The sequence below is a fragment of the Lytechinus variegatus genome, chromosome 15, assembly GCF_018143015.1.
Source record: "Lytechinus variegatus isolate NC3 chromosome 15, Lvar_3.0, whole genome shotgun sequence".
Lineage (NCBI taxonomy): Eukaryota > Metazoa > Echinodermata > Echinoidea > Temnopleuroida > Toxopneustidae > Lytechinus > Lytechinus variegatus.
In genome coordinates this window covers 24700803-24716946 of record NC_054754.1, presented here as the reverse complement: position 1 = coordinate 24716946, position 16144 = coordinate 24700803, and the positions used below count along the sequence as shown (strand labels likewise).

At 35.1% G+C, this 16144-nt stretch overlaps 1 protein-coding gene across 6 annotated transcripts in view; it reads right to left on the bottom strand.

Annotated features, from left to right (window-relative positions):
• Positions 1-15912, bottom strand: part of LOC121428786 (E3 ubiquitin-protein ligase LRSAM1-like) — a 36490-nt gene extending 20578 nt beyond the window's left edge. Inside the window, exons 1-10 of one of the 6 annotated variants that reach the window (XM_041625616.1) lie at positions 15787-15875; positions 14791-14907; positions 13518-13603; positions 11736-11942; positions 10323-10376; positions 8393-8437; positions 6031-6105; positions 5202-5355; positions 4347-4468; positions 2934-3024 (exon numbers count right to left, since the gene is read on the bottom strand). In XM_041625616.1, coding sequence (XP_041481550.1) covers positions 2934-3024; positions 4347-4468; positions 5202-5355; positions 6031-6105; positions 8393-8437; positions 10323-10376; positions 11736-11858 — 664 coding nt within the window. In that variant the 5' untranslated portion in view covers positions 11859-11942; positions 13518-13603; positions 14791-14907; positions 15787-15875. Of the gene's footprint in view, positions 1-2933; positions 3025-4346; positions 4469-5201; positions 5356-6030; positions 6106-8392; positions 8438-10322; positions 10377-11735; positions 11943-13517; positions 13604-14790; positions 14908-15786 lie in introns of all 6 variants that reach the window. The other 5 variants (XM_041625618.1, XM_041625620.1, XM_041625617.1 and 2 more) reach the window with 5 other exon arrangements.
• Positions 15913-16144: the final 232 nt, after the last annotated feature.

The following is a 16144-nucleotide window of genomic DNA, read 5'->3' as shown; positions in this document are numbered from 1 at the left end:
TGCCCAGAGCCAGGTCAAACATCGTTCGTATCACCAGCATTGAGCAATCAAGCGATCGAAGGTAATTTGTTTTCACTTTGTGCTCTTGCATTTCACTCTCTGCAAAAGTGAAGCGGTGCAAACTTTGATGATTTTTGTATAGGTCTACATCTAGATTTCTTAATTGAGTCGATGAATAATGTGACTCATGACTTACTTCGTCTTCTATTCATAGGCTTGTAAATGTGGCGGTGAAGTAAGTCATGACATGAGTCACATTATGTATCGATTCAATTAAGAAATCTAGACCTATACAAAAATCATCAAAGCTTGTACTGCTTCACTTTTGCAGAGAATGAAATGCAAAAGCACAAAGTGAAACAATTTTGGCATGGACAAAGATCGCTATAACAAGGATCACCATCTCAAAATCATCCTCTGTATCTTTTTCACCTTCGATAGCTTGATTGCTGGAATGCTGGTGATACGAACGATGTTTGACCTGGCTCTGAGCAAGATGTAACGCGTTACATCTATAACGTTAGTTTGATCCATTCGGATCTTGCTGCAATGCTGGTCGGGCTGGGCAGGAGCGTAACGGGTCGGTGGCCAGGAGGGGCAAGAGCAAAAAAATCTCCGGTCTTATCAGGGGCAGATCCATGATTTTCCAAAAGGGGGCAAATTTTTCAGAGGAAAGTTTCGACCAGCCCCCCCCAAAAAAAAAAAGTTTTTCAACCAATTGACAAGCAAAAAAAAATAAAAATAAAGGTTTTCACCCACAAATGAAGTATATTTCGTACACGAAAAAAAGGGTCTTCAATTTCAAAAGAGGGGGCACACCTTTGTTTTAATGGCATATTTACATTACAAATTTTAGTATTTTGCTTCTCAAAAGGGGGGGGGGCAGGCAATGGCGTCATGAGGCAACATTTTGAGGGGCGATATGGTGTATCGGGTAAAAAATAACAATGCGAGTGAGCAAAAAATTATACATTTTTATTACAAAAATCCAATTTTAGATTTTGACATAATGTTAAAGAAGATAACATATTTTTCACCCTTCTCTCTTTCCTTTTCCTTTTTTTTCTTGGTCTGTACGCCACGGTAAACAAGATTTTGTTTATGATTTTGCATGCTTATTTTAAAAAAAATAAAATCACCTTTTCATGACAATCTATCTGTTCTTCTTTCTTTCCTTTTCCAGTTCCTCTTTTTTCCCCTTTCCCTTTCATTCTCCCCTTTTCTTTTTTCCCCTTCATTCTCCCCCTTTTCTTTTTTCCCCTTTAAGTTCCCGGTGAACTCCGCCAGGGGGATAGCTTGCCCCCCCCTGCACTGTTAAGCCACTGCTCCCTGGGCCGGGTTGCATGCAAGTCAATCGCAAACTTCTCTGCTGCACGAATAGCTATTTTTATTCTGAAGTCCCAGGTAGTCTACATCAACAAATGCAGCAAAGGCTTAAATTTGTTCTAGCTCTTTACTTGAAAGGAATTTACTGGCCCTCTTTCCTTGGGTAAGACGTGCATGTAGCATATATTTGCTAGTGATAAATCGTCATTTTCGCTGTCAAAACACGACGAAGACGACGACATCTTATCCGCCATCGTATATTCTGTATATAACGTATATCGTGTACAGCGAATAAAAAAATAAAACGCGAACGAGGTTACATGCATTGTGCACGCTTGCGCGCGTTCGCGGAAGTCCTTAACACACGGGGTGAATGGCGGAATTTCCAGTCGAGTCAATGGTACGATTTTGCATATTATTTTAATTTTGAGGTCAGGAGCAGAATTTACCGATGGCAACATTGTGCATGTATTCACTCATAATATTTTACATATTATCATGTCCAAGAACCGTGGTTGTATTTGCCGCCCCACGGAAATGAAAAACTAGAGACATTTTCCTTGTCCATCCCACAGTCTATATCTGACAGCTTGTTTAATCCATAATTTTTACAATTCTACTCTGAATAGTTTTTAAAGCCATCATAAATTCATCATAAAGAAGTCAGAGAATTAAATTAATCCATCAAAACTTAAATTACACTCTATGTTGTGAAGTTATAACCATAGAAGGTTCATATAGAGAAAAATTATGATTTTTAAAGTCATGACTTTGAATGACCATATTTTGCTTAAGCCTAAAGCTAATATACCACAGTGCAAATTTTTGTGTAGATCAGCCCATAAGCTTTCCAAAAATATATAGTTTGTTGGGGTAAAGGTACTTAGTAAGAATCCTATGCTTGATTATATACCCATAGTCGTTTCTGCGCGGTAATAGGGCACCTGTCACATCAAGTGAACTTTCTATAATTCTTATCAAATCCTGACAAATCAAAAATAACCTGATTACCCCTATGTCTACATTTCATTATTTTTTCTTCATCACTTTATTCAATATTCAAAATTAAACAAAGGAACATAGGTGAATACACAATAAAAAGGAAATTAGCCCAGGACATGACCTAATAAATTACATGCAGGGCAACATATGTAAATTACAAAGAAAATGAACCACAATATAAATATAATAATAATAATAATAAATACATTTCTATAGCACCTATTCTTTAAGTTATAATGGCAATTCAACATTTACCCCCAACATGGAAAAGGTTCATTGACCTTAAAATGACCTTTGACCTTGGTCATGTGACCTGAATCTCGTACAGAATGTTAAATAATAACTGATTAACCTTATGTATAAGCAGTAGCGGACCGTGACCCGGAGGAGACAAAGCATTGGGGGGCACTGTATTGTTTGTGAACAATGCTGTGCCCCCCCATGCTTTGTCTCCTCCGGGTCACGGTCCGCCACTGTGTATAAGGTTTATGAACTAGGTCCATACACTTTCTAAGTTATGATGTCATTTCAAAAACTTGACCTTTGGTTAAGATTTCAATGTTCTCCTTTACAGATGAGACAAAAATTGTAACCGCACTACTCACCTGCACACATATATTTCATAATATTTTCTGTTCCATCTTGACATATATCAGGTGATGGGTAGGTCATGTGAACTACATCCAGTGTTAAGCTCTGTTAAGAAAGGGATTTAATAAACATGGGTAATATATGTATGTGGTATGTAAGCACATAAAATAGTCGTTTTTACACAAATATTCTAGATAATTAAAAGAGTAATAGTTTTCTATTCTGTGAAATATATTATTGAAGTATGAACCATCCCTTGAATATTCATTTATAACTTGATATGCATACATATGAAAGGTGCTATTTCATGATAACATATATGTTGAAATCATTCAAAAAATAAAAGCGATATTCTGTAACATTATAAATCATTTAATACCACATTCTGAAAAGTAAATAATCAGCAAACTTAGCATCGTTATGAATAGATGACAAATGAATAGCGATGTCACCATTTTTCATATTTGTAAGGAAGGATGAACATTGTAATTAAAATATCTGTAAAATTGAATAATTTCTGAGAGATAGTACATGTATATGCAATCTAATAACAAGCAAACTCGCTTGACAATACAAAGTGTTTATCACTGGCACTGTGACCTTGCACCATCTACAAAACTTTATTTCTCATATATGTTTTTAGAGGATATGGACTAAATTACACTGTAACTACATCAAATGAAACTAATTTGAACTTCAGTTCACCTCACCTCACCCAACACAACGAAACTCAAATCTACTTGACTTAAAGGAATGATCCAGTCTGAAAATATTTATATCTAAATAAATAGAGTAAAATTCACAGAGCAAAATGCTGAAAATTTCATCAAAATCGGATAACAAATAACAAAGTTATTGAAATTTGAATTTTGTCAATATTTTGTGAAAACAGTTATGGACATCATCATGAATATTCATTAGGACGGCTGATGATGTCACATCCCCACTTTATCTTTTCTTACTATTCTTGTTATTACATGAAATCATAAATGTTTCATTTTTTCATACATGTGTAAATGATGTGTCTCCATTATGATGAACTAAGTTGTGGCAATAAATAACTAATGCACTTTATCAGTTGTCAATCCAATTGTTTTTATTCTTGATAAAACAATTGGAATAAACCTTATTTCATATAATAAAATACAAAAGAACAAGTGGGGATATGACATCATCAGCCCACCTAATGAATATTTATGACATGCCTAGAACCATTTCACCAGAATAATGCAAATCTTTAAGATTCAATAACTTTGTTATTTGTTATCCAAATTTGATCAAATTTTCAGCATTTTGCTTTGTGAATTTTACTCAATTTATTGAGATATAAATAAATCCAGCCTGGACCATCCCTATAAACTCAACTAATTCCTCCACTCAACTCAATGACTCTCGACTATTAAAAGATATCAAAGAGTAACACTGACCTCTAGTGTCTTGATATTGCAGAATTTCCTTGGTAATGATCTAACTTGATTATGTGAAATGTCTAGCGTTCTTAATGACTTCATCTGGCACATGCTCTCCGGAAGCTCCTTCAAAGAATTACCTTTCAATAAAAGAAATTAAAAAAAAGTATGATAATAATAATACACTGGTGCTTAGACAGCACAAAATCGATTAAACTGCTTTATGAGCCTTACATATCAACTCTCCAAATTTACACTTCAACAAAAATAGAGATGTTTTAGTACTTCTTTTAACTGATTTGAGTGATGTACTAGACCGCAGATGGGCTCGCAAACTGTTCCACAATATGAAACCACACAAATCAACATACTGTATATCAATTCAGAATAAAATGGACAGCGATATGGACAGTGCATGGGAATAAATTGAGACAATGCATCTGATCATTTGCACATTTTCTATCCCTTTTTACCAAGCAATAGATAATGATTCATTGTTTTTATTTAGGCTTCAATTTTACAACGTATTAAAATCAAAGGTAAGGATCCTTGTCAAAGTCTGCACCCCATCCTCTAGAAGAAATCCACTAGTATGAAGGCACTATGCATCTTTTCATAGCGGCTTTTCTGCATTACCCATTGGTTGGTCCATAATGAAGTTTGAGAATCAGTAATGAAAGGCTGCTTACAGGATTCCCGCGCAAAATATGTAGCTTCTACTTTTTGCCAGGCACCTAACCGTTAAAGCTCAGAGTCAAAGTCAATCAACGTTAACTGTTAAGCAACGCTTTTAATCAGATCTACTTGCAAATCAGAGTATCTGGAGTAAAATAGAAAGATTCTATGAACACCCTATAGTTGGTTTATCTTTACCTCTTGCGTTAAGTGTCTGTAGCGCCTGTAGCTTGCCAATATTCTTTGGTAGCTGTTTGAGTTTATTGTCAGTGACATCCAGGACTTGTAGTTGTCCTAGCTCAGTTAGTCCATCGGGTAACTGTGGGAATCGGTTGTTCCTCAAATCAAGAACCTGAGGATGAAAGGAATTTCATCAAAACATGCAAAAGTGATTATTATAATCATGCAAAATATTCCTTGAGATAGGTGTGAACACTATAATCAAAATTGACAAATGTAGTGTTGACATAGTGGTCTGTAACCAATCTATATGCAAATTTCATGCATTATCTTTACATAATTCAATGTGTTTTCTGGGAAAGGATCTGACAATGAATGCTTGCTTTTGCCACTGAGTTTCTAAATTCTCACTTGTTACTTTGGCTACAGCATTAATCCATGAGCCTTCTCTTTGTAAAACCTTTTTTTCTTTTCTTCATTATTAATCGACCATTCTCATGCAGCAAGAATGCATAACTATTTTGCTCTAGAAGCTACATGTTAATAGCAGCATACTTCTCTGACCATAATAGATTCTAGATTGCTTCATCCTTTGTGTACATGTAGGCCTGCAGGTTTACATACAATATCACACACATTCCTATAAGCTCTTTAACCCCTCTTTTTTTCCTGCATTTTCCCCAATCCATACATTTTAATCACATTCCTGTCATTTTTTGTAGCAAATACTATTTTTTTCATAACCATTGGCAGCTTTGCTATGGATGGGACACCGAGATGTGCTCCAAGAAGCACAGCCCTGCAATGAGGTTAACTTGGGAAATTAAATATGACAAAGCATATCTACCCTGAGTAATGATAGATCCTTGATGTTGCCTCCGCCATTCAATGAAGAAAGTAGATTATCACTCATGATCAAAACCTAAAAGAGATAAAAAGAAAAGAACAAATGGTTAACTCCTATTGTTCTCTGACAATGCTGGGGATAACGTCCTGATATTCATAGCAATTCATACTAACACAATTCATTTCATGTTGCCATAGAGGAGTCCAGGGCCCCGTCTCACATAGAGTTACCATTAATCCAATCAATCTTAACTCTATGGAAATCCATCAGTGTCATAATTTTTTCTACATGAAATTTGCAAAATGTCCTTTGTTAAAAAGAGAAGCACAGTGAAGTTTCAAGACAATGATGGATGCAAGAATATACATGGACATCATAGCTAGAAAATATTTTGAACAAACATGCATAATAGATGTTGACATTGCTGGCCGTCCATAGTTGCGATCGATCAGATGAATTGCAACTCTTTCTAAGACGGGGTCCAGAACTTGCTAAAAAGAACACATACAACTGATTGTATCCACTTGGTCTACTAACAGATGGTCTAATCCTCAGATCATCTATAAACACCATCATGGCTAAACCCACTTGGTTTACTATCAATATAGAATATGTGCTGTTTGGTCCAACCATCATTTGATTTCCCTGACATTCGGCCTAGTACTCAAATGGTATAATTTTTCCTCCCCTTTCTACATATCATTTTGCACTTTGTCAAATACAAATTTGGTTCACAAACAGCATTCATGTGCACTAGAGGCCCTTGCTTTCCATTTTCTAATATATTGGATATCAAATGAAATAGGTATAGCTCAGATGGAAATAAGACCAAATGGTTGTAGACACACTGGCCCGTATTCTGAAGTCAGGTTTAACTTAAACTCAGGTTTAAAGTTGTGGTTTAAGTATGGATAGCCAATTGTTACATAAATCACTAACAGTAGAGATATCATACTTCAGCTCATTTCGCTCTCAAATTATTCATATCTGTTATTGTCTAGGAAGTATAAAAAGATTAATGTTTTCACCATCGATGAATCAGGAAAGAGCACAGTAAACATAAGAAACATACAACTTAATAAAAAATTTGATACTTTTGGCTTCCCATACTTAAACCAAAACTTTAAACCTGAGTTTAAGTTAAACCCGACTTCAGAATACAGGCCACTGGGATTAAACCATATACCATGTGGTATATGAGATCAAAGAGAAAGCAGACAAAGTGGGTGTCAGTGATTTTACTGAATGGCTCAAACCACGGCTGGTCTCCAGAACATGATTTCGAGATAATCGCATTTAAAGTTTGGATGTTTTTCAGACACTCATAACCAAATCAATTATTTACACCAATTTAAAGAATACATTCTATTCTCTTATAATATACAATTTTTTTTCACAATTCGTATTCATTCTTTCAATATTTGAAATGAAGCGCATGTATTCATTTCAGAAACTGCTAATTTTATCCAAAACAGGGGGTTTGAGTCACTTCGTAAAATCATGCGCACTATTTTTCAGCTGCAAAATCCATGTACTGAGCCAGTTTATAAAATCATTCATGCCACGCACATGATTTTCTTAGAGGCACAAAACCACATACGTGCAACATCTAGGTCAGGTCTTTGACCTGTGCGCGACATAGTACACAAAGTATGGTTTGAGCCAGTTTGTAAAATCAAAGGAGGGGGTTGATCCAGTTCATAAGAATTTAAATATGCTCTTATTCTTTAAATAATACAAATTTTGATCTGAAATTTGGCAAATCAATAGAGTGAATCACAGGCTTTCAGAATATGCAAAAAAATAAATTTAGAAAATTTGACCGAAAATTATGTTGAGCTTGTTCATAAAATCACTGACAACTTGATGCTAGAAATGACAAAAGATAGCTGGATGTGAAGGAAGAAATCTTTGACCATCAATGCCTGGAACAGAAAATACACCCAGCAAATATGAACTGTACCAATGTGAGTAAAGCATATAACATGTAAAGTATTCCAATACATCCCAATATTTATTGAGAGAGGTAATAAATCCTATAGGAATGATGTCATAGATCAAATATGTATGTAGCAGTCATCCTTGCTATAGATCAGACATGGAAATCATACCTCGTCTCTTCGACCATAAATTTCTAATGGAATGGCAAGTATTGGTTTAGTGAGTAGTGGCATTATAATCTATTAAAGTTAAACTTTTCATGCATAATAAAACCATTTTGATGCCAGGGTGTACTTCTTCCATAATCCTTAATAGTCCTAAGAGAGAATTCCTTGAATGCTGGAGCATCAAATCAGGGTAGACATGCTTAAGCTGTGATATAAAATAATAAAATGCTGAAGAATCCTCAAATACTACTTACCTCTTTTCTAAACACCTTGCACTGAGAATATGTCCCTGCTGGCACCTAAATGTGATACGCAATGTTACAAAAATAAAAATAAAAAGAGTAAAAAATCCGGAGAATATCAGATAAATTCATTTTCTGTACGTGACCACCCACCCACAATGATACATTTGTGAGATCTAGTTCATCGGTTAGGGATGAAGAAGACTCATTTGGATTCCATAACTCACATCACACAGGATCATTCCATTTTCAGCAAAGGGGACAGGAAGAGGTCCTTCATGACATCCTTCTAATTATAATCGAAAGAATCATGACTCAAATATAATCTTAGAAATTTTTGCACTTGCAAGTAATTTATGGCTTTGCGTAATATCACGGTTTCATCAAATATTTCGGTAATTTTGGTAATTTGTGAATCACTCAATGTTTCCATACTCTCGCTCCTCCCCCAGATCTAAATGGAGTCTTCCAAAACACAGTATCCAGTAGAGAGATGATGGAGGGAGGTAGATACATCCCAACTCAAGTTGCAGTCTAGAATGCTAAGCATGTCACACGTCAGTCTAAACAATGAGCAACGTCTCTAAGGTTCGTTCACACACCATGAATTTACATGATATCAATGCGTTCACAAGCAGCGCAAACAAGGTCAGAAACTTAATCACAAGGAATTAGAAAGTACCATTCCATTTGAATAATAAACTATTTTAATTGAATAGAATACCTGTTAATTGAATTATTTACTCTAAATAATGAGTAGCAGGGACAAAGATATATTTATTAAATGTTGGAAATTATTAACTCTCTACATTATTCAGGCTAACATCATTCTTGATTATTCACCTTAAAGACAATTGATATTAATCTGTTGCTAAAAAGTAGACAAACTTTATGTGAGCTTATAATCCTTTCCCCTAGAGAAGCCTTAAAACATCAAATGTTAAAAAAAAGAGAGGAAATATCTGAATTGCTCTCAACAAAGAACCTACACATATCCTAGTAATCCTATTTTCCCATTTTCTATCAACCTATAAATTGTATTCCATTCAATTAACAATTGTACATGTACATCACAGCATAAAAAAAAGAAAATTTACAATGCATGTGTATCATTGCACTTAGAATGACAATCCCACCCTAGAAATTTATAGAAAATGGAATTACGATCAGACGTTTCAAAATCTAATGTGAACACACCTACGTGATGCATTATGTCAGTCATTAATCAACAAAGAGCAGTAATGGATTACAGATGACCCATGTACAAGTAGGAAACAAATGTAATTGAGCTCCTTAAAGTTCATTTGACATGATGAATGTGAACTTGATTTGCACTGTTTCTAATTAGTCTTGCATTCAAGACCTTTCGATGATTTGATCAATTGATGTTTTTTGGTTGGTTTGCAACTAGAAATTGACACTCTAATAACTCTATATATTTAGGAGTATGTGTATTGGAAATAATAAGCTAAAGTTGTCTAATTCTTTTTTTTTGGGGGGGGGTGTTCAGGAGCTTGTATGCAATAATCCTTCAACCACAAGTTTTATACTATTATTTGCATAACAATTTTATAGATTCTTGATTGCTTATCGTGTAGTGACTTATTTTTTCTACAATTTTAGGATAGGGGTGGGACAGGTCTATTAATATATGTTTGTCTACATAACACTAAATGACCAGGCTCTACAGTATAATATCTGAATTTAGATACATCCAACCTATTCACATGTAAATGTAGGTCAGTCAGTGACTTTCCATCTCATATATTAAGTACCTCATACATTACATGGAAATATAATCAATCCTTTAACAGCAATTTACAGTTTTTAGATCCTAAAGAACAAAATTCAAATCATTGCAATCAATTTTGGCCAAATGCGAAAAGCGAAGTATCTATAATTAATAACAACAACTATAATAATAATAATAACTCTGATTTACCTCTGTAAGTTCACATTTTGATAAATCATAGTCAGGTTCCGGGGAAGCTTGAGCCTGTAACAATATAACGAATCAAAGAAATTGTAAAATAGCCTTAAAAACAGACATACTTTTCAAAATATATGCACTCATCATAGTATAATCGCATGAGTAAACAGAATGCGACAATGAAACAATATATAATAGAACCAAAAGAGACAATGAATGGACGCTTAACGACGAGCTGTAATTGGCAGTCACAGTAAACAATCAGGCTTAGTAACAGCTGCTAACTGAAAAGCAACTAAAATAATGCAAGAAAAGATATTTATGATTCCATAAAGCATACACATCCACCATCCTCCCAATTTCTGAGAGCTTCCTGAAATGGTATGTCTCTGTAAACTTTCCAGTTCATGTGAAATATTCACACCGTTCTCACTACCTTCCTAAAACTAGTTTACTGGAAATAGTGGAACCTAGTTCAACGTGTAGTGAGAACAGTGAAAGCGATCTTGGAAGCGATCTTCCAAACCGGTTCAAAAAACCAACTTGCGATGTAGTTTTCAAGGTCGATTTGCCTCGTTAAATGGGTTTTAGCGTAAGTGAGGACACAACCCTTCTTCGGGAAGCAATCTTCACACATTTTGAGCACGCTACTCCACATGACAGGAGTAGAACACCTACGTTGCCGTTTTGAACTTTGCACGAAACGTGTCACCCCACTGAGAGCGTTTCCATAGCAACAAGATTGCTCTACGTGAAGTGATTTTGAAAACCACTTTCGTGTGATCAAGTGGGAACGCTAGCAAAGCGATCTTCTAAACTGATTTCTTAAACCGGTTTCCAGTAAACTAGTTTTAGAAAGCGTAATGAGGACGGCCTCATTGTCATTCTCTCAGATCACCACGGCTTGAGAAATTTACAGCCAAGGAGAAAAATAGGCAGCCAGATGTACAAAAATATGGATTAGGTTATTGAATTGCACAAGTAAAAAAAAATAACAAGGTCAGAAACTGATGGACCAAGACCTATATGTAGGATATGGGGGGAGGGGTTGTACAGGTAACAGGTAAAATGATAGATTCTAGGACTGCTCCAGGTGAAGTTAATTTTCTGCCCCTGAAAACTTTCATATACCTTCTTAACTTTTAATTGGCTACTAGGCCAAGTTACCATGGCATTAATACCATTATAATATGGCAAAATTTAATTCAATAACAAGTTTTTATGCCACGGTACCTAGATCCCAAAATTGGCAACATTTTACTCAAGAAATTACAATGCTCAACATACTTTCTTTCTAGTTTCATCATATTGCTTGTGCATCATCACCTCCACCTTCAAAACGTATTTGTTTTTGTTTGATTCTGGTGGATTTTGATTAAACATGCAACGAAAGTAAGATCCCCAAATTGGCAACACTATACTCACCAAGAACTGGCAGTGCTCCATTCGCTTTCTAGCTTCATCACTCTGTTTGTGCATCATCACCTCCACCTCCCAGACATCTTTGTTTTGTTTTGGTTCTGTAGGTTTTTTCTTGAAGAAAGGCATCTTGGTGGGTGTGGAGTGGGTCTCACTCCTCCTTGGTGATTCTTCCTCCTCCTCCTCCCTGTAAGTCTTGCGGGGTTTCTTAGACTGGAAAGACAGTAAAGGATTATGATTATAAGGTGAATAAAACTTATCTTTCTTGGTAGGCAATCCCTTAAGAGTGAAATTCTACTACGATTAGTGTTACCGGTAAGTGTTTTTATGCCTTGTTTTCTAGCCATAACGGTGTGAAAATATGGTGGTACTATCACTTAAACACAATACCAACTATATGTTTTTGATACATATACTCCCTTGTGTTCAGTGTTAGTATACTCCCTTGGCTTGGTTACAGACTTAAGAATATTGAGCTATTTTCAAAGAACAACAATACTCTTCATGTATCAGATGTGTAATATTCCAGTGAAGCTTCTTTTCAGTCATGTTCTTTCATGATACTAGCTTTTCATTAATATCTGAAGTCAGTTTTTTGTTTTCAATTGTTTTCCTTTCCTCATTGTCCTCATTGCAAGACCAATATGGGGAACAATATAAAATTGACAGCATGCAAATGACCCCCTCTAAAGAACAATTATGTGAAATGTGGAGGAATAGCACATGCACAGGGAATAAAAAGGGGTAATTATTATTGCATGGATGTTGACGGCACTTCTGATGGCCAGACAATACTAAGATGCATGCATTTTCGAAGGCTTATGCAGAAAGTGAGAAACGCATGTAGTGTGTATTTTGACCGACACCAAATTGTCTGGCTAGTGGCTACACAAGTACATATGCAGGGTGCTGCATAACTTTTTGGAATTGCCTGCCCAGTCGGGCAAGTAAATTTTTAAATTGTTGTAAGATACTTGCCCGAAAATCTATTTCACTTGCCCGAAAAAAATCCTGAAAAAAAGTTTTACCTCTTCAAAAAAAGTCTATGTATTGTGGCTAAAACCATTGACCTTTTTCTCTCTTTTGACATGAACTGATCTACCTTGTTGCATTGCATTTCTTTTTCCAAAGTGATTTTATCCTGCCTGCCATGAACGAAATTAGGGTCAATATCATATCGACCCTAATTTTTGTCATTTTACTGTGAGAATTTGCTTGCCCAAATCGGGCAAGTAGTTTTGGTCTTTACATCAAAACACTTGCCCTACTCTAACTTTTACTTGCCCCGGGCAATTGGGCAAGTGCTTTTGTAGCACCCTGTATATGTACAAAATACTAAATAAAATCAATACAACAATTCATGCACTGACATAAACACAAGCTTATACTTCCATTTTCTGAACTGGGATTTTCTGAATTTAATTCTGATTAAAATATCGTGTTGCATGTAGATGCAATTCTCTCTACACGTTTCCATTGCTTGGTTGTTCACCCTGAGATTTCCAACAAACAGCAACTCATTGCAGGAAACCAAAAGTACAACAATAGTTTCTTGTCCTTAAAAGGTTCCCAATACATATTTAATTCAATGCATGCCATGACACCTGACACAACAGGTAAATGCAAGAAGAAAAAATCTAATATTGTTTCATGATTTTGCATTTTTAAATCTATTTTTCTTGTTTAAATTAACATTCTTAAATTGAAAAAACTGAATGCCAAATTCACAACCTTTTCAAAGCATCTTGAGCGATACAGAAAAAAAATTATGATAAAACTACTACTTACTTATCCTAAGCGACTTGATATCAACAAGTTTAATGATCAAAGCTGGTCTGGAATTACAAGGGTAGGATCAGGGATTAGTGGGGGACCTATGGTACAAAGAAAAACATGCATGTAAAGGGTATGATATTGAAACACCATGCCAAATCAATCCAACAATAAATTGATTTGAATGAAAAGGGAGAATTAAACAACCAAAGTACTGAAAATATCAAATTCAGATGTAAAATATTATAAAATTTGAATATATTCAGAAATTCTGTATATGTATATTACATGTGATCTTCAAAGGTCTGTAAATATTCTCACACAATTATTACGGTAATTGTTTTGTATTTTCTTGATAAACTGTAGAAAAGGGGTATTTGATTAAATTGTTAAAGTTGGATAAAATCAGTTTTCTTGGCATAAAACTTCTCATTTTGCATCATATTGTGAAATTTTGAGTAATAAGCTACAACTTTTCATATCTTTTTATAAATTTCAAATCAATTTATCGTTTGGAAGGACTTTAACTTTGACAAATGGTAACACATGAAAGGCTTAATGCAGTAAAAACAAACACACGATTATCCCATTTCAGTTCTACATGCAAAAAAGGTTTAAGGTACACAATACATTTTCATCTGGTGTAAAAAGCCATTAAATTGAACATGAGAGGCTGTAAGTACGGTACGGTAATCAGCTGTACCAATGGCTGACTCTAACTAAAGATTAAAAAAAATTCATCCAACATGCATAATTTTAGTCACTAACTATAGTCTACATCAAAGATTCATAATTTTGATAATGACGGAACTTAACGATTAAAATCATGCGAACAAATGGGTAAGCTGCTACGGGCAGATCTTTCGATCACCAACTTTTGTAAGAATAGCACATGCACCCATCGGTATTGGTTGCCATTTTATGTGCATCTTTTAAAGATAGAGAACAAACAACGGTGTTATTTTGATTTTTTTCAGAGTCTAGCTACTGCATCCATCTTAGGAGCCTGTAACACATTAGACAAACATCGATAGAATTGAGGTAGGTGCATGATTTCTTTTTTTCCTTTAATTTGGGGGTGTTTCTGGTACCCCTGCCTCGAGAGAAAAACAAATACATACATATACGTATGGTTCGGCTTTGGGCACCCATGCTTCGCACCATGGGCTCCTTTGGGTCAGTATGATGGGGTGACCATAATTTGCGCACATTATAAAATAATTATGAAGTTGATTTTCAATCGAAAATTTCTCACAGTTCACACAAATTTAATCAAAATCATAAATACCAGACAGAAGGCAAGATCCCAAAGTCGAATTCGCTTGACGGAATTATAAAGTAGGTCAAGGGTTTCGCTGGTATCGCGATCTCAAAATTCCATGGTGATCGACTGGTGCACGCTCGGCTGAAAAAGTATCATAAAAAGTGTGACCTTAATTTGCGCATGATTGCTTTTAAAAATTTTAGAAACGAAATCAAGCAGACAAAGGTAAGATAATTATATCAGATGGAGGTTAAAATGCCATAAATTTGGATGGTAAGCCTATCACATTTACTTATTTATTTGGAGTCCTCTGCATGCAAACTGACAATTTTTTATGCTTGTCGAGAAGATCGGATTTCCTCGGAGCGGACAGAAAATGTAACACAATTACGCTGATATCTTACCAATATTTTCACAAAATGACACCTTACCTTCAAGAAAATTACCATACTGAGTAATTTTGGGTTGCTTTTTCTTTTGGTGATATCAGTTTAGGCCTACTTAGTTTTCCAAGATATCAATTACATATTATTATTGAGATATTTCACCATGCACAAAATTAGGGTCATGCCACCATACTTACATTGCTATAAAGGCAAAGTCAAAGCCATAAATAATTCCATTAATGAGCTAAATTAATTTAAATATTAAAAAATTAGTAATTGAACATTTAAGTTCATGAATGAACTTTAAAAAAAACAAGTTAGATTTCCATTAAAATAAAAATATTAAAAATAATCAATAGATAACAGGTGAGAAGTATGATTTTTCGTTTGAAAGTCAAATGAACAATGGTACACAACAAAATCAAAAGGGTAAACACATAGTCATAAGCAAGTCGTTCAACATTATTTATGCCGGTAGTCTACATACATGATGTAGCTCATTTCTCCCTAACGTCGAAACCTATACATGGGACACAGGGAATGCATTCGACCATTCAACACTATTCATTGTGATTCACGTCAAAAAAACACAGTAGATATCAACATTGTAAGATTAAATTCAACCAAGGCCTACCTTAAGTTTCACAGCTTCACATTCAGCCATCTAATACTCTGAAAATTGTATCGTTTTTTTTAAAGATTCATATTCGTTAAACATACTACGACGTTACCAAATCATGTCACCTGCAATTTTGCACTTATTGTTGTTGTTGTAGTCCATTTATTTTTACCAATGATTTTTACGTTCGATGATGTCATCTCTATTTTCCGAGTCAATTTCAGCTCGCCGATAATTTCGTAAACGATAAATTCTCGGAGATGAATTGAGGTAACGCGTAACGATGGTGACGCATGATTGATGGGCTATGAATGATGGGGGGGGGGGTAGGCCAGGGATCTAGTTGGGTATTTTTCCAAGGAGGGGGTTTAAA